Here is a 19,395-nt window from a genome sequence, read left to right as displayed (position 1 = left end):
TCCAACTGCGGTCTGACCAGTGCTCGATAGAGGGGAAGTATCACCTCCTTGGACCTATTCGTCATGCATCTGCTGATGCACGATAAAGTGCCATTGGCTTTTTTGATGGCTTCGTCACACTGCCGACCCATGTTCATCTTAGAGTCCACTAGGACTCCAAGATCCCTTTCCACTTCCATGCCACCCAGCAGGTCATTCCCTAGGCTGTAGGTGTGCTGGACATTTTTCCTCCCTACGTGCAGCACTTTGCATTTCTCCTTGTTGAACTGCATTCTGTTGTTTTCTGCCCACTTGTCCAACCTGTCCAGGTCTGCTTGCAGCTGTTCCCTGCCCTCCGGCTTGTCCACATCTCCCCATAGCTTTGTGTCATCTGCAAACTTGGACAGAGTACATTTCACTCCCTCGTCCAAGTCACTGATGAAGACATTAAAGAGTATCGGTCCTTTGAAAAGGCAATTCAAAGACATATCCCAGAATCCCAAGCAGAAAAGAGTATATGTGTCTATGCCTACAGAGAGGAAAAGAAAGACTGTTGGACATATAGTAAACTTTAAGGGCTTTACCTAGTTAAGGAGGGAAAAATATATTTTTCTTATATACAGTGCATCCACCTGGTCTCATATAGGCACTATCTAGCAGCCTTTGAGTGCACACCCGGCTCTGGCCGAGGAGTATATCCCCAGGACCTGGGTGTTGGGTCACGTTCCACCTCAAGAGAGACCCTGACACTCACCTGCCATGACTTGGTCTTCTTTTCTTCAGCAGTGGGACTCTTCCTCATGGATTCTTGAGCACTCTGTGGGCGTTCTTGGGGCTCCACCCCCCCTACACCCCAACCATGCGCCAGCCTTCAGGACTTCCAGATGATGGGTTGCCAGCCTGTCCCCTTTTGGTGTCCTTGCTCATCCCCTTCTCACCTTGCCTGTCCCTGGATGATTTATCCACCCTGGATGACCATGAGGCATGGGATCATCCTTGTCCCTGCATTCATGCTCCCTCTGAGGCTCCTGCAATGCCACTTCAGTCTCCCTTCTTGACCCGGGGTCCCTTGAAGGGTCCTTCCCTGGGTCGGAGTCTGTACGCCCTCCAAAAATAAAGTAAAACAAAAAAGAAAAAAAAGGATAATTGGGGTATGGGCCTCTGCCCCACCCCACTCACGGGTCTGACATCTATGGTCCTCGAGATCCCCTAATGCTGTCCTTTCTTGGCCTGGCTGCCCCGCCGAGTTGGGTGTGGGAGCTTCTTAATGTGGTCCTGACCCTTCTGGCAGATCTCCATTTGGCCCCTTCCAGAGCTGCTGACCTTGCTGAGTTGCAGCCCAGGGAGTAGCTTCACCTTCTGGCTTCATTGCTGCTCCCCCTGTCATTTCCCCGCTGCCAGCTTTTAAATCTGCTGGGTGGCCGTTTATTCTGACGTCATCCACTGGTGCCACTCCCAGCCGGCAATAAAAGCGCCTGATGAACTGCGCCGGCAGCCCTTCCCAGCGTGGTTCTGATTTTCCTGGAGGTGGTAAGTATGCCCTTTTTTCAGGGCTTTCTACCTCCTTTTCTGGGTGGGTCAACCCTGCCTTGGGTCCTGCCGCGGGAGGCTGTTCTGGTGCCTCCACTTTTGTCTCCATGGGACAACAGCTAACTGGCTCTGTAATCAGTGAAACCCAAGGAATAGTGAAGTTCTTGTTCCAATGTTTATATCCCTCATCAAAGTAGAATTGTTCCATAAGCATTATGGGTTAAGTTTATGAACTAACTCATAATAGACTGGAACACAAACCAGAATCTGGACTCTTGCTGATAGGGGTTGGAGTACATTGAATCAGCATTCTGACTATCTGCCCAGCGTGTGAGTTAGTATGGGGTTCGTGCAGGAGGACAAGCGGGAGGGCCCAAGGCCCTGCCTGTGCACCCCCTTGTGTAGGCATTCCCAGCCGTAGCCAACCCACAAGTGGCATGACACGGATGGGCACGCGCCATACCCTGAGGGTCCCCTCGGGGTCTGCGGCCCCCACCTCTGGCATCTCAGAGACCTCCACCCAGACAGAGCCCCTGGCTCTCAGCTGTGGGGTCTGCCTGTCACTTTTTCAGGCTCTGGGGCCTGGGAGCACGGTCACCTCCCCTTGTGAGGTCTGCTCCCTTCTGGGGTCTCTGGCATGCCAGCTGGAGGTGCTCCAGGCCACAGTCCAGAGACTACGTGCCATCAGGGACTGTGAGCAGGAGATCGACTCCTACTGCCAGGCCCTGTTCCCCCTGGAGGCGGAGGGCAGACCACAGTCTCCCTCCAGGACAAGGGAGGACTCGGGGACCTCCCATTCTGTCCAGCCAAGGGGTTGGACCAAGGTGGTCAAGGGCCCCAAGGCCCGCCGCACCAAGGCCCCTGCCCCACTGGAGCTATGCAACAGGTACAAACCTCTTGCAGCCCCAGCAGAGCCTGCTAAATTGCCAGCTCCCACAGGCAACACAGGCACTACTGTAGCTACCGCCCCCGCTCTCCCTAAGACAAAACGCAAAGTGTTTGTCGTGGGAGACTCCATCCTAAGGGGGACTGAAGGGGTAATCTGCCGCCCTGACCCCTCGGCCCAAGAAGTCTGCTGGTTCCTAGGAGCCCGTATCCGAGACATTGCGGAGAAGGTCCCTAAACTCCTCCAGCCCACTGACCAGTACTCTATGCTCCTTATCCATGTGGGCACCAATGACACGGCTCAGAACCCTCCCAGCTGGGTCAAGAAGCGCTGCAGGGATTTGGGAGCAGGGCTTAAGGGTTTGGGGGTGCAGGTGGTGTTTTCCTTGATCCTTCCAGTTTTGGGCTACGGGCTGAGGAGGGAGAGGAGGATCCAGGTAGTGAACCAAGGACTGCGGCACTGGTGTCATTGGGAAGGCTTTGGCTTCCGTGACCACAGTCCGCTCTTTGGTGACAGAGGTGGTGAGCTGCTGGGAAGGGATGACCTCCAACTCTCTCCGCTGGGGAGGAGGTTCTTCTCAGCCAGACTGGCTGACTTCCTCCACCGGGCTTTAAACTAAGCCCACCAGGGGATGGGGGGAGCGGGGGACTACCACCACTGCTGGCCTGCTGAGCAATCCTTGTAAAGCCAGCAGGCCAAGGCACTTAAGCCACTTAAGGGAGCCCACCCCTGCCCCAGCCCTAGTGTGAGCTGCAGGCAAAGCAAGGACACTTGCATGCCTGTACACCAATGTCAGGAGCTTGGGGAATAAACAGTAGGAACTTGTACTCCTGCTCAACACAAACAATGACGATGTCATAGGGATAACGGAGACCTGGTGGGACTCCACCCATGACAGGACCATGGGTATAGATGGCTAAACCCTGTACAGGAGGGATCGAGTGGATAAAAGGGGCTGGGGTGTAGCTCTCTGTGTCAAGGAGAGCTATGCATCCCTACAAACCGACATTGGCACCCAGGGCAGACTAGAGACCCTCTGGGTTAAAATCTGTGGGCAATATGGCACAGGGGATATAATGGTGGGAGTCTACTACAGACCTTCCTCCCAGAATCAAGAGATTGACCAGGAATTCACCAGGGAATTGGCTGAGGCCACACGCTTCTGGTCCATGGTTGTCATGGGAGACTTCAACTACCCGGACATCTCATGGGAAGAGTGCTCGGCCAAATCTGAACAATTGCAAAGCTTCCTCACATGCGTGGATGAGCTCTATCTGACTTAAGAAGTCTACGGGCCAACAAGAGGCAAAGCGCAGCTCGACTGGCAACCGGGGATGACCTAATCAGCAACCTAACAATCGAAGGGAAGCTGCGTGACAGCGACCACAAGCTGATCACCTTCACAATCCCCCGAAAAGCTGTCAAGTCAGTCAGCAGTACAGAGGTCCTCAGCTTCAGGAGGGCTGACTTTGACAAGCTCAGGAGACTTGTCAGTGAGGCCCTAAGGGACTATGACCCCAAGGGAACGGGAATCCAAGAAGAGTGGTTGCTCCTCAAGGGAGCGATCCTAGATGCACAAGCTAAGGTTATTCCGTCTCAGAGGAAAGGCAGCAAGAGGGCACAGCGGCCCCCTTGGCTCAACAACGAACTAGCAGTCCTCCTGCATCTAAAAAGACAGACCTACAAAGGATGGAGGACGGGATCCACCTCCAAGGAGGAATATACTGCACTGGTCCAGACCTGCAGGGAGTGAACCAGGAAAGCCAAGGCTGTGATGGAACTCCAAATGGCTACAAGTATCAAGGACAATAAAAAGTCTTTTTTTAGATATGTGGGGAGCCGGAGGAAAAGCGAGTGCAACATTGGACCCCTGCTGGAACCAGAAAGGAGAACTGATGACCGATGCCCAGGAAAAAGCCAACTTACTAAATGAGTACTTTGCGTCAGTCTTTCACAAGTCCCATGGGAAGCCCCTGCCCATTACGGGACAGGGACGCCTGAGTGAGGGTGGTTCCTTGCCCTCCATCAATGCTGACCTCGTGAAGGAACACCTTGAGAGGCTGGACACCTTCAAGTCATCTGACCCTGACAATTTACACCCCAGAGTACTCAGATCCAGAGGGTGGCGGTTGATGGAAGTCATCAATCGTCATGGTGCCCTGTGACCAGTGGGGTCCCTCAAGGCTCTGTCCTTGGACCTATTTTGTTCAACCTCTTCATTAATGATGTGGACACTGGAGTCGGAAGTGGACTGGCCAAGTTCGCCGATTATACAAAACTTTGGGGTAAAGCATCCGCACCTGAGGACAGGGGGGTAATCCAGCCTGACCTTGACAGACTTATGAAATGGGTGGATGAGAACCTGATGGTGTTTAACACTGAAAAATGCAAGGTTCTCCACCTTGGGAGGAAAAACCAACAGCATGTCTATAGGCTCGCCAGTGCTATGCTGACTAGCAGTATGGACGAGAGGGACTTGAGGGTCAGGAGTGACCACAAAAGGAACATGAGCCTTCAATGTGATGCTGTAGCTAGTAGAGTGAGCAAAACGCTGGCTTGCATCCATAGATGCTTCTCAAGCAAATCCCAGGACGTCTTTCTCCCATTGTACTCGCCCTTGGTGAGGCCGCAACTGGAGTACTGCATCCAGTTTTGGGCTCCACAATTCAAAAAGGATGTGGAGAAGCTTGAGAGAGTCCAGAGAAGAGCCACGCACATGATCAGAGGTCAGGAAAACAGACCTTATGATGAGAGGCTGAGAGCTATGGGACTCTCCAGGCTGGAAAAGCGCAGACTCAGGTGCGATCTGATGGCCACCTATAAGTTTATCAAAGCTTTTCATCAGGATCTGGGGGAACATCTGTTCACCAGAGTGCCCCAAGGGATGACAAGGTCGAACGATTATAAACTCCTGCAAGACCGTTGCAGGCTGGACATAAGGAAGAACTTCTTTACTGTCCAAGGCCCCAAGGTCTGGAATGGCCTGCCACCGGAGGTGGTTCAAGCACCTACTTTGAAGGCCTTTGAGAGAAACCTGGATGTTTTTCTTGCTGGGATCCTATGACCCCAGCTGACTTCCTGCCCCTGGGGTAGGGGGTGGACTTGATGATCTTCCGAGGTCTCTTCCAACCCTAATATCTATTAAATCTATTCCTGACTCCTGGCCTTTGACAAATGCGATGATAGGTTTGGAAGGAAATCTCATTGAAACTTCCTCCATTGACATATAGCCTGGGCAATATGGGGATGAAGTGGCTTCCTGAAGGGTCTGAAAAAACATCGGTGAGGATCCACTATAAAGAATCCCCCAAAGAAAGTAGGTATGACTATATTAAATTTAATTTTTCAATGAGAAATTTAAGTATTCCATTACTTAAGGCTATGGCCCCCTCCTTCCATAAATGTTGCCTTTTCATGCTCTTCAACACAAGTGGACAAATTAACTGGTTTGTTCCATGGTTGAACTAAGTGACTGAGGCTGCATCTACACAAGACACTTAACTGCGCAGTAGCTTGTCACTACTGCACAGTAGCATCACATAGGACAAAGCGTGATATGATGCTACTGCACAGTAGTAATGAGCTACTGCACATTTAGTGTCACCAAAAAGCTGTTCGGGGATGCTACTGTGCAATAACAACTGCGCAGTCAGTGTCCTATGTAGACACGACCTGAATGTTCCAAGTGAAGCAGGTGACCCAGTTCTGCTCATAGGTCATAATCCTTGCGTGAATTTATAAGAAACTGTGAAGATATGGAATGTTTGTAAAATGCTTCAAGATTGTTGGATGAAAAGTGCTATGGAACTGCAAGGCATTATCAGAATGTATAAATTATTAATAGGGTAACAATAATAAATAATAAGTTGATTCTAATAGGGCTGTTTGTATGCCCAGAGTCTCCAGCATTTAATGATGTTTTCTTTGAAGTTAATATGCCTCAAATGGGAAGAATACTATGGCCTGAAATATTAATGCTGAATTTCTTTGGCACAACTATGCTACCTTGAAATGTCTGGAAGGTGCAGTACTTTGCACAGCAACGTTTTCAATGTCCCCATGAAAAATAAACAGAATATTAAATTCTATTTAGAAGCTGAAATATATATCTGAAATAGACTTTGCTCAAGCTTTGTTGAAAAAACAATTTATTACAGCATTGAATCATCCTGATGAAAGAAAAAAAGAGTTTAGCTTGTTTATAAACCATATAGAAGCCATGACTACTTAACCCAATTATAGAAAGTCTGTACTTTCTATACTTATTCCTTCCCTCCACCAGTGAATGCCGTCACATAGTCAAGATAGGGTGCTGCATACTCCTGGTGCAGCTGCAGTATTTTGTGGATTAGGTGCTAAAATGTGGCGGGGGGCCAGGGAAGGCAAAAGGGAGGACTCAAAGCACTGTGCATGCTTTTAATTCTCAGGACTTCAGAACACAGGGAATCTGCCAGTATCTGCCAGTCAAATCCCACAATTATATATATTTGGCTTTCTTCAGCTGCTGTAATAACTCATCGACCAGGGGCAGCAGGTAGGCAGCAAACTGACACTACGTTCAGCTGAAAGAATTCAATACAAACATTGATCATCTTTTTTGGTTTGGGAACCAACACAATGGGGCTACACCATTCATTTAACGACTGCTAAATCAGTTCCATATCTAGCATATTCTGCACTTCCTTCTTCAATGTTTCCCATAGTTTCTCAGGTATTTGGAAGAATCCCTTTTGGATAGGACATCCTGGTTCTGGATGATCCTATGTTTAAATTAGGGTGGTCCTTCATTGTCAGGTTGTGAACACATCTGGAAATTCCTTCCACAGGGCCTTTACCTCCTACTGAGCTATGGACAAGTTTTCCCCCAGAGCACCCTCACTGGTTGGGAGTTGAATTATTTTTTCCATATTTCTGGTATTTGCTGAAAAAATAGTTGAAATGTTCAGTGTTCCTTGGACTTGCCAGGGTATCAGAAGATTCATGATATATTTAGGACCCATACCATCTCTCCCCATGCCCCCCTCCCCCTTGCCCAAGATACATATCCCCCACTTGCCTTATGATCTTATTGTGACCCTGCCATTTAGAAAGCAATTTACTCGCTGATGAAGGGAGCAACAACAGGATCCAAATCCCAGACTGAGAGACCCAGTCATGAGTTTTTATTATAGTATTATTCTGGAGCCTGCTGTTCAGTCCTAAGGTTCTCTCAGGTGAAGGCCCCCACTAGGTCCAGCCATTCTCATAGTCTGAGAACTGACTGGATGACATTTTGAGACTTCATTTCCTGTGTCTACCAGGTCTCTGAAAGAGGTTCAATATATGTTGGGGCTGCCTTCTACATGAAAATTCAAAAGGAGAGAGCCCCATGGAGGACTGAGGAACCTCCTGGATAGCAAACACTAAGTACAGCAGGCAAACACCCCATTTTCAGCATTTTCTGATCACAGATTTCCAGACTGTTTCCTCTTAAAGGAATAGAATGCCCTGATACAAAGCCCAAGTGTATATGGGGTATTAAATGGAACATATTTTTGCCATTCTCATTTATAATATAGAGGTACAACCTATAGCTTCCTGCTGGGAACAAATGCTGTTCCAAGCCAGGATCAGGTGCCTTTATGTCTTTGCTTATGGTAAAAGAGCTGCACTAGCCTGTGAGTTGCAATTTGCATCTTAGAGCTTTAATTCTGTGGTTTCATAAAAAATGAAAAAAAAAGCTTAATTTGAATCTATTCTTCCTGAGACTTTCAACCTTATTAGACTCAAGGCACCACTTAGAAAATGTCAGCTCTTAGTTTTCATACATTTTTGACTGCAGAAAAAGAACAGAGCAATTACTTGGTTGCAAAGAACTCAGAAAGATTACAACAGGTCAGAATGTGGTAGGCATTGTGGATTGTTATTTGAAATCTCTGGGTTTATTTTGTAAGTCATATCTACACACCTAACAGTGCTAACAGTATGTGGACCACAGAACCCTGGTTAAGAATCACTGCCTTAAATAAATTTCTAAACCATAGCAATGATTAGAGGAGAGCCATCACCAGCAATAAATTTAAAGCCCTCAATTGTGCAAATTCCTTTGCACTGGGGATGAATAAGCATGCATGCATAGATAAGCACAATTAGTATGCCATGTGCTTGCTGTATGTGTGTATCTGAGTATAAATCCAGAAAAAGCAGGAAGAGCAAGGTGGTTTAACCCCAAAAGCTGAAAGGTTAGGGCTCTCAGGCAGGAAGCCAGAGACACGATATCAATGTCCCCTTCATTCAAGGGGACACTTTTTGGAAGGGTTTGCACTCAATTCTTCCAAAATTCCTAGCATAGTGCACTAACTATAACACCATTGACTAGGCAGCAGCTAACTTCTTCTCCAGTGCTTCTTTTGAGGCTGAACCAGTGCCCTTTGAATTTAAAATAGATGGAGAGCAGTGCAGTGCAGAAATTTCTTTTAGGACCCAGGGCTAGCTCCCTCCCATAGCTGCAGTTATCTGATAAGCTATAAACCATTTCGCTTACTCTCTTAAACTGCAAATGGTTCTCTCATTTATGCTAGGATAAACCATTTTATCCTAAAACAAAGCAAAATTACACAGATGTCCATGTCCACTGTCCTGGGATAAATCCTAAAGCAGTTTCCTAGATAAGAGGTGGTAATGGCTTATCCCAGGATATTGTAAAGTATGTCTCTACAGTAATCCTAGGATTCTGCCATTGAATCAATGGCAGCAAAGTGGTACTGCATTCAGCTGCTTACTAAACCCTGACTACACACACCAAACCCATGATATTTGTATGCTGGGATAAACACAGGCACAATTTATCCAGGGCCAAATTTAACATCTATTCTTAGCCTTACTCCTGGCCCCACATAGCTCCTGCTCATGGCTTCCCAAACAGACTAGCTTCAAAAGGAGGGCTGAAAAGGGAGACTAGAAAGTGCCTCTGATGTAGTGCTTAGCCTGATGTTTTAAGAGGTCAGAAAGGTACAGGTTCAAATTTCCTGTAGGCAAAGTAGCTTTCTAGAAACTGGATCCCATGTATCGGTTTCTCTGTGTCTATTACTGCAGTCTTTTACAAATATTACTCAATTATGCCTCACAACACCCTGATAAAGGTGTGGGGGCATAACTCACCTAGGCAGTCCATTATACAGCCAAAAATAGATTACACAAATCTTGATTCCCAACCCATAGTCTTACCATGTAAAGTTATTCCATTCTTTACGAATGGAACATGTTGTGTCATCTCTGAACTGTGGGCAGCCTCCAATTTATCAGATCCTATAGGGACTGATTTAAGGCCTTTTGAAATTGAATAGAAGATTCCCATTTACTTCATCAATTCTGGATGAAGCCCTAGTGAATATAAGAGATATCAAGTACATTTACTTAAAGTTAAATAGTTACCTTGATGCCACCCCATGAATGATTAGATAGGAACTCTACTGGACTCGTGACTCCTAGCTGTAAGGGATAGCGAAGCAGGAAATCCAGTTCCACAATGTTAATTTCTTTATTCATCAGAAGTATCTGCAATGTCAAAAAACAATGTACTTTAGAAAGACTGGAATACAGCAGACTAGATTAAGACATTACATGTCAGAATCTGTGTCTAAACCGTATGAAGCCGGACCAGCCAAATGAGATTGGTAAAATACATTCTAGATACTGTAAGAAAGCATGGGAGCTGGAACAGAGCATCCAGTCCAGTACTTCAATGGTACTGAAGTTATTAAAAAGGACTTGGATAGTGACAAAGCCTGAAGGTGCCACTGATAGTAAATGGGAATGCCTGCTGGCAGAGAAGGCATGGGTATTTCAGGGATTCTCTATTTCTTGCAGTGTACAAAGTCAGGACCGGATGTCTTTCTAAAACAGCAGCTTCAATTTAAACAGAAGATATGGGCTTGATTTAGAAATCAGTGGACAAGGATATCTGGTCCTTGCTTGTGTAAGCTCAGAGCACGTAGTCACAAGGGTCCTTTCTGACTTTAAAAATCTATAGCTATAGAATGACTGGCTGCTGTATAACCAACTAACTACTGGCTTTTGGGGGGCAGTACATTATTAATGAAAATATGTTTTCAGTTCACTGAAATATCAAAAATATGTAAAACTGGTGAGAGGAATTATTTCACAATCATGAGAAAGGAAACAATAAAAAATCCTGTATGCACTTTTGAATGGAATATACCAGGTAATATGTCAGGTTTACTGGGCTCTGGTGGTTTATCTAGTCTAAGATTCTTCGGAACTGTTTGTGTAATGACATTCAGAAGACACTGAAAACCAGTGGTACACATGGGAAGAAGAAGAGCATGTTATATATAACATGTTCTCCTGAAATTGGCATTTGAACAGCTGTGAGCTAAAGATGGTCTGGGACATTCATCTGATGAAAATTCTTGCTATGCATCTTTGATTTAGTTAGTCCATAATGTCCAAATGTACCTGCCCTCTGACTGACTTCAGACTAACATGAATAACTGCCTCTCTCTGGGATATTCAGCCATCATTTATTTTTCAGGTTGTGAGGGAATGACTGCTGACTTTTACTCCTTTCTATATCTCAGATTTGGCAATTGTATCTCAATATTAGCTCATAAAATCATTGTTTTGTTGTAAAAAAATCCTGGTTAACATATGAACTTTTATAAATTCTGTTTTGTTATTTAGTTCAAATGGGACTTATGTTTTCATATGGATAAAAATAATCTCAGCACCAAATTTACTTCACTTATGGTTAAGTGCAGAAACGTAATGTTCTTGAAAACTCAAAATAAATTAATTAAAAGTTTAGCATGTGATACCAACTTATGTGCTACCAAATACTTTTCCTAGAAAAAGACATGTACACATTCGTGATGGGCATGTTGAAAGTGCATACATATTTTGTGGGCAGAATTAAGGAAGTCTGTAAAAATATAAAGTTATTTTTCACGTCAATAATTTAATGTACCGACAGTAACTGTAAAGGGATATTTTTTATAAATTCCCTTTCTTGGTAACCTCTACACTTTGTAGCAATTAAACATTTTGAAGTGTAATGTATTTGTTATATAGTTTTTAATAAGGATTACATTAAGAATTAGAGGAAACTTAATTATACATTAATATATATTTTGCAGAGGAATAAATGAAACTCATGCTAGATCTCTCCAAAGCCATGGCATTTTATGCATTAACTCTCAGACTGCTACTCATCATGCATAATTCATAGTAACTTTACCACATAACAACAGTCACTGTATAAGCATTTATTTTAATTCAACCTCTAGATATAATATAGAAATTGAAATATATAATATGCATATAAAAAGGACTTCTACCTACGATTCAAAAGGACTCAGTCTAAGACAAAACAGTGGCAGCTAACCACCTTTCTCTGGCCCAAAACTTGTCCATGAGGACCAACCTTCTCATTTTCTTAGGTCCCTCAATCAACCATTACTGGTTGCCAACTTAATAAAAATCAAACACACCACCTGTGATTGCTAGCAGGGATAAGGGCAGAAAGAGACAACATATTCCCAAACCAACTTCATTAGCTGTTATGAAGCTGAAGGCTGTGCAATTTTGCATTCTGTCCTGGAAGATAATGTACAATGTCAATAACTTAATTTTTAAAATAAGTGATTGAATGTATAAAAGCTGATCTTGTTTTTTACCTGGAAGGTAACTTGGGCGGTGTAGGTGAGTTTGTCACATTCAAAAAGCCCCCTCGTAGTATACTGGAACACGGAGAAGGTGATGCTATCAATGAGGTTTATTACACGCTCTTTGAGGTTCTCTTCTGGAAGAGCCCTCTCAATGGCCTTGTGGAAAACAACACTGAAAGCCTGGGTTGTGAGACATAAGAAAGACTGTTTTATAATTCCTCTTTTAATGCCCCTGGATATTGTGTAACATTTCAACAGAGTAAATTAATTCAAGTGGGTTTTTAATTTTTAGTCTCAGAAATCATAAATAAAGTAAACCACCCGGTCAAGTGGTATCAGATGCCAGCTCTAGATAAAAGGGTAATGGGCTGGAAGCTAGGCCTTGTACTAGCTTTTTGGTGTGTTTAGTTGTTTTCTCTTTTTACCGGATAAGCTCTAGTTTACAACTATTTGATGGGTATACAGTCATAAAACAATGACCTTGTAAACATTCATTTGGGAGAGAGTGCATAGATAAGCAAACTCAATTATTTACAGGAGATATTTCATGGACAAGGCATAGTCTCTTACACCTCTGTAAGAGGTGTAATACACCTCTGTCTTTTCTGCAAAAATTCAGAGTAGACATCAGGAGGTGCTACTTCACTGTCAGGGCGGCTAGGATCTGGAACCAACTTCCAAGAAAAGTGGTGCTGGCTCCTACCCTGGGGGGCTTTAAGAGGAGGTTAGACGAATACCTTGCTGGGGTTGTTTGACCCCAGTATTCTTTCCTGCCATGGCAGGGGGTCAGACTTGATGATCTGCTCAGGTCTGTTCCGACCCTACCTACTATGAAACTATGAAGCTGCTCTTAGAGCCGCTGTAATTAAAACACTCCCCCACCCCGCAGCACGTGTACAGACGTCATATGATTCCAAAATCACATATCCTGTCATGCACATGTGCCATGGCAGGAGATGCAATTCTTTAAATGAAGAATGTATACCATTGAGTCTTTAAATGAACATCTGTCAGTGGCATTAGACGATTCTATTATCTATGATATTGATAGATATGAGGAATGCATCTACTAAATGGCATACTTGTACATTTCTCTAATAAATATATCTCAGCCCTATATATCACAGAAAAGACACCTCTTTAGGACTGTGGCATGAGTTTAGTATTTTTATATTTTTTTGTCTATACCTGTTTCATCTGACTTAGCAAGTTTAGAAACTGTCTGGAAGAAATCCTAACCTTCACAGGTTCTCAAAGATGACAGACAATGGCTCTGAAATTACTGTAGCTAATTCCTCACGTACTCTTGGATACATCCCATCAGGTCCTGCTGACTTGAAAACATGCAGTTTCTTTACATAATTCCTAACCTGTTCTTACAGTACTCCAGGTTGTTTGCCTCCTTCCCTATCTCTCCGGCCAACAAAACTCATCTGGTTGTTGACTTTACTTGTGAAGGTGGAAACAAAAAATAGCATTAAATACTTCAGTCTTCTCTGCATCATTTATAACTGGATTGTTTTCTGCGTTCTATAAGGAACCTTCACCTTCTTTGGTCTTCCTCTTACTTCTGACATATTTGCAGAATCCTTTTATATCACTTCCAGGCCCTTTGCCAGTTGCATCTCAAACTGTGCTTTGGCCTTAGTGATTTTCTCCCTGCATGCTTATGCAATATTCTTATATTCTTCCTTGGTTGTATGCACAAGTTTCTGTTTCATGGGATTCTTTTTTGAGGTTTAACTCATGGAAGAATTTATTGTTTAGAGGGAAGGAGTCCTGGGGTCAGAAAAAGAGTAAGTGGGAATGTGACTGTGCTCCAGCGAGCAGGGAACTGGCTTGGGAGAGGGAGCACCTGGGTTTTGATGCCTGACTCCAAGCCTGTTTCTGTATTTTATCAATATGTTCAATGCAAAATGCATAAACAATACTTGAAGCATAGGATTGGACCATCCTATATTATGATTGTGTTTAGTTACTTAGATACCTAGGATATGGACCAAAGTTACGTTAGAAAGTCGTAAATTACAGCAGTCTTCAGTTCCCATGAAAACTGAGCAATAGAAAAGAATGGGCATGTCTACACATTCATTAATGTGCCATAGTTACTGTACATTAAACTTAGTACTTGTATAATCAAATACTAAATTAACATGCAGTAACTGTCATTATTGTGCAGTAGTGCCAGCATATACCCTTTTAGTGACGCTACTGTGCAGTAGCCTAATAATACTGCGCAGTAGCGTATTAGCATTGTTTGTGCTGTGGTGCACTACTGTGCAGTATTATTAGGCTCCTGCGCAGTTAGTGCCTTGTGTAAACATGTCCAATGAAACCTATTTTTATATTAAGAGTTAAACCACCCTGCCCTCAATCTGGCCCAAGAAAACAAGAGATTCCTTTCCAACATAGCTAGTAAATGAAACAATCAAATTATTCAGAAGACCATGTGGGAGATTTCTTTGGGCTTAAAAGGGTTGTACCTTCAAAGAGAACTGGTACATTGGGTGGATGGTGTTGAGATCATTCATTATGAAGTAAAGCAGAGAAGCCCGGGCTGAAGCAGGCCGATAGTGTTCCCTTGCCTCATTTATCATTGTTTCTGTCACTTTGGATTCCTGGACCTGTGAGGAAACAAAAGACCAAAACAATTGTGAAACCAGAAAAATATCTATTTTAAGGTTGAATCCTTCTAATTTAAAAAAGTATGAGGATGGAGAGACTGATGCTTCTCTACAGTCCCTGGTAAAGTTAGTACATAAAAGGAAAATAGAGGACTAAAGAGCAAGTGAAATCCCTCTATGATCAATGCATAAAATAATTCTTTGTACTATGGAGCAAAGAGATTTAGCCACTATGGCTTTACACATTGTAAAGTGAGAACTTGATCTGTTAAACAACTAAGACATCCTTCTTTCCTTTTCATGCAGGTTTGTTTTCAGACTAGTGATAGCTAGACAGACCAGAATATTGTTTATCCTAAGGATATCCTTATCCTTCCCTCTTTAGCCTTAGTTATTTGCTGTGGGTTCTGTTTGGTGTGACAGTGTAAGAGGGTGCTCTGTCTCCTTAAGAGGGAGCAGCCAGCCCTGTTGAGTTGGCTAATGATAAAGGAGTGTCTCATTGGGAACTTAAAAACACCAGGAAGAAAAGCAGCAAGGCAGTGAACTGTGAGGGAACAGTTGCGAGACAAAGACAGGCAGTGGGCTGAACTGCTTGCTGCATGGAGAAGCCAGACTACTCTGTAGGGCCAGAGCCACAGGGGTCCTCTCCCAGTGCACTCTCCCAGTGTCCATAGGGGTCCTCTCCCAGTGTCCAGGACAGGACAACAGGATTTTTACTTGTGTGGACTGGCTGAGGAACTCCTCAGGGAGTAACCTGGAGAAGCTTGCAGGAGAAGCAACCCACCTACAGGTTTTTTTACATGCTCATTAGGATTGTTCCCTGGCTTCCCTCTTTATGGAATTAGAAAGTGTTTCACAAAGCATTTGGCAATCTTAAACATTTCCAAATGTATTTTAGCACTCTTTGATACCGAATATCATTGTTCCCCAATTGTTTACTTTTAATAGGTCCCTGAAGGTTGCCAATAATTATCCCTACTCTTGATTAACCAAAATTATTATTTTTTATCACCAACTATTTTTTCCTTATGAATCATCTTTCATCCTCCATTTATGTGATTAATAAATATAGGACACAAAATACATCTAGGTCTAGCACTGATCCTTAGTTGCCTTCACTATTAAACTTTTCCAGGTTGAGAATTGATCATTTACTACTCCTACTTCTGATTCCTTTCTTAAATAGAGAACAATCCAAAACAGATGCATACTGCTTGCACCTGTCGATAACAAGGATCCTGTTGTGAGTTTATCCCATTCTCTCCTCTGGCCTAGTTTGTTTTAATTATATTTTTACTACGTTTTGCCAGGTTAAAGAGGTATAATTTATCATTACAAAACCTACATTAAGCTATGTCTGCCCCGCAATCAAGAGGGCTGCTCTCGTTCTGGACAGTCATATCTGAGATAGCTATAACCTAGCTAAATCTGGTACCACTGCGGTGAAGATGTGGCTGCATGGGCTGTAAAAGCTGACACTGAATTTGGCAGATTGCACCTGGTCAGCCCAGGCAGCAGGGAGCCATACTGCTGCCTGGCTAAGCCCTGAGCTCCAGGGAGTGGGTGGAGCTGCTGCCCCCAGCCACATGAACTCGGGCTTGGCTGTGGCTGGTGCTCTCAGGAGGAGCACATGTGGATCCAAGACACTGGCTGGGGAGGTGGAAGCACACAGCCCAAGGCAGAGAGCAAGGAACAGGCAGGTGTGGGGATGCAGGGTCTGAGCACACTGGCACTTTCCTGTCTTTTGCCGAGAGCTCTGCAGGCGCACTGAGCACAGCCCTGCACCAGTGTAGTAACTGCACAGGGAGCAGCAGGCCAGGAGGCATGCCAGTGTAGACCCCTGCTCCATAGAAGCCCCAGAGCCAGGCATAGCTGGTGACAAGCTGGGCCAGGCTCTGCCATTATACCAGATACTGAAGGGGAACAGGGGCCCAGACACCCCAATGTGGGATGGGATCGGCCGCTCAGTGGTGTGAAGGCAGTTCCCAGCCTTGGAGCTGCTGCCTGGTCCCTGCTGCCCTACACCCCAGCACCTCCCCCTCAGCTACAGGACATTCACTGAGGGGAAGCTGCGGGCCCCGCTGCCACTGTAATCACAGCTCCTGAGGTAAGGAAGAATAGGTATGGTATGAGCACCAAGGGCCCCACCTCCCCAGCTGGTGGCTCGGATCCACACACGCTTCTCTTGGGAACATCAGCTACAGCCGACCCCAAGTTCCACGCAGCTGGGAGCTGCCTGCAGAGCCAGGGACAGCTCTCCCATGCCTTCCAGAGCTCACACCTGACCCTGTACCTTCTGCCAGCCTGCAGCTGGCACCCAGGGAAGCGTGGAGCCCCCCCTGGCTGCTGCAGGGGAGGCAGAGCAGGACAGGAGCAGCCCTGGACTAAGCTGCTCCTGTAGGGCTCAAATTGCTCTGTACCCAGACGCACATGTAGACATGCACCAGGGAGCAGTTTAATGAGCCTTTATTCACTGTGCAGTAAATTCAGGCATGCGTAGACACACCCACCGACAACAACATGGATTGGTTTAGGATGCAAATTTATAAGCAGGGACCTGCATGGTACTAAGCATCTGAGTTCTGTGAAGATTACTGTATACCACTAACTAATGGATTCTGACCTGCCATCTGGCCTAAAATTCTGGGTTTAACTGAGGAAATGTAAAGTATTCAGAATTAACTGTAGTAAAAAATAAAGTCAAATATTAATCTGGAACAATCTAAACTATCTAGATATAGTGTTGAAGTTTTATTGTCTTTATATCAGGCACTGTTAATTTCATTTGGTCTTAAACAGGCCATTTAACATACATAACCTTTGAAAAATTAAACAGCTTGAAGCCAGCCAAAACGGGGACTGAAAAGATTTACATTTCTCTATGTAGCAGAAGAGGCAGAGCTGACACCAACAATTCTTTAAAGATGAGTAACACCTCCCAGGTTCTTTCTCCTGACTCTGACTTTGCCTTTTTACCTTTTCTTCAATTTCTGCAGCTGTCTGTTTGGTAATTTCCAAATTTTCCACCAACTCTGTGTCTCCCAAGAAGTTCCCAGATGCTGACGAGAGCCGGGAAAGCAAATTGTCCTCCAAGGTTTTTAAGGTGATTTTGAATCCATTCTGCTGCTTTGTGAGGTCTGACTATAATCAAAAGTGGAAATTTCAGCCATAGATACATATTAAGAGCAAGGATTAGCCATTACCATGTTAGAATGACACTTCCATTAAGCACTTTCACAGGCTAATATTTATAATAATCTGTTTATTCTCAGTCTTTAAGTTTGTGCATGCAAGCACGGCTCTGGACATTACTTCAGATCCCAGGATACAGTTTTGTCTGAGAAACCAAGGACATGGGAATGAGATGTGACAGAAAAAGTAATCCCCTTAGCAAGGACTGTATTAAAATTAGGGAAGGCAAACTAGCTGGGAAAAAAAGGACAGGCACAGAGCACAGTCACACATCCATGAGTATACACCAGAATTTCAAATGAGCATTTTACCCCACTAACATACCCATCTAACTCAGTTTAGAGATGTGTTTCCCTCAGTGTAGTACCAAGCTACTAACATGCTACTATTCCCCCCCCCCCACCCCCATCTGGGATTCCCCAGGAACCCTCAGTATCCCTGTCCAATCCACAACAACAGAAATCTAAGCACTGTTGTAAAACTGGTTGAAGATTAATAACTAAAAGTGAAGATGGCCAAACAACAGAAAATATACTTGTATTCAAGGAGATGAGTTCAGAACATACTTCGAACTATTTCATTCTTACAATCAAAGTCTCTCACAATCAAAGTCACAATAACAAACTTGCTTAATTTCTACTATTATTTGTATTCAAGCAATGCTCCGCTGTGCTAGAAGCTGCACATACAGAAAAGAGAAGACAGTTCCTCTGCTAAACAGACTGATATTAGAAAGACAAGGCAGTCAATCAGAAATAATTAAACAACTAAGTAGCTTGCCAAGATCCAGACCTTGTCAATAACCGTGAAATTTCTTTTGAGTTTTCCTTCCCAAAACAACTCTGCCCTTCAACAGCCTACCCTGTTTTCAGATACCACTTACTATTAACCAGTAAAAACACAGGAAAAATAATCAATACTAGATAGCATTCATGATGAAACAAAGGGCATCTTTCCTTTCTCCTCTATTGTTGTTTCTTTCTCTGAATCAAGGTAGAAACAGATGTCACTTTTGTGCCATAACAAACATTTTTATGGCCGAACGAAGGCCAAGCAAATAGATGTTTATACCTCTTGTCATGCCACAAATGCCCAACATTTGTGGCCATGCCACATGTGGTAACAATTTCTGCTACTTTATTGTGGGAGACATCTATTAGCTTTAAGGTGTAAGACCATGGGCAGCCCAGAACTGCCTGCGGTCTCCAGTCAACTAAGACAGGCATTTCTGGGGCTTCAATCCTGGGAATACTTGCACAGGATCAAGCTTATCAGACTCTGGACCTCTTAACCAGCTTTCCCCTTACAGACGCATCCTGGGCAATCTCTGTGGTGCATCTCTGTACGTGGAGAACCCCAGCCTTTTCCTCTTTCCATGTGCCCTGAAAAATCTTACAGATGTGTCTCTGTAATCAGGGAACACATTTCCCGCTGTGCTGCAGGATCAGGCAGGACCCTGCTTAATGTAGGACAATGGGCCACGTGTTTGCCCAATGAAATGGATCATCTGCAGTGGCAC

At 44.4% G+C, this 19,395-nt stretch overlaps 1 protein-coding gene across 1 annotated transcript in view; it reads right to left on the bottom strand.

Annotated features, from left to right (window-relative positions):
- Nucleotides 1–19,395, bottom strand: part of DNAH9 (dynein axonemal heavy chain 9) — a 524,795-nt gene that overhangs the window by 124,314 nt on the left and 381,086 nt on the right. Inside the window, exons 55-58 of the mRNA XM_025202178.1 lie at nt 17,661–17,825; nt 14,544–14,684; nt 12,070–12,240; nt 9,809–9,931 (exon numbers count right to left, since the gene is read on the bottom strand). Of these exons, the coding sequence (XP_025057963.1) occupies nt 9,809–9,931; nt 12,070–12,240; nt 14,544–14,684; nt 17,661–17,825 (600 nt within the window). The remainder of the gene's footprint in view (nt 1–9,808; nt 9,932–12,069; nt 12,241–14,543; nt 14,685–17,660; nt 17,826–19,395) is intronic.

Source organism: Alligator sinensis, unplaced genomic scaffold, assembly GCF_000455745.1.
Source record: "Alligator sinensis unplaced genomic scaffold, ASM45574v1 scaffold77_2, whole genome shotgun sequence".
NCBI classification, from domain to species: domain Eukaryota; kingdom Metazoa; phylum Chordata; order Crocodylia; family Alligatoridae; genus Alligator; species Alligator sinensis.
The sequence above is the reverse complement of the archived record's forward strand: the minus strand, read 5'-3'. Positions and strand labels throughout refer to the sequence as shown.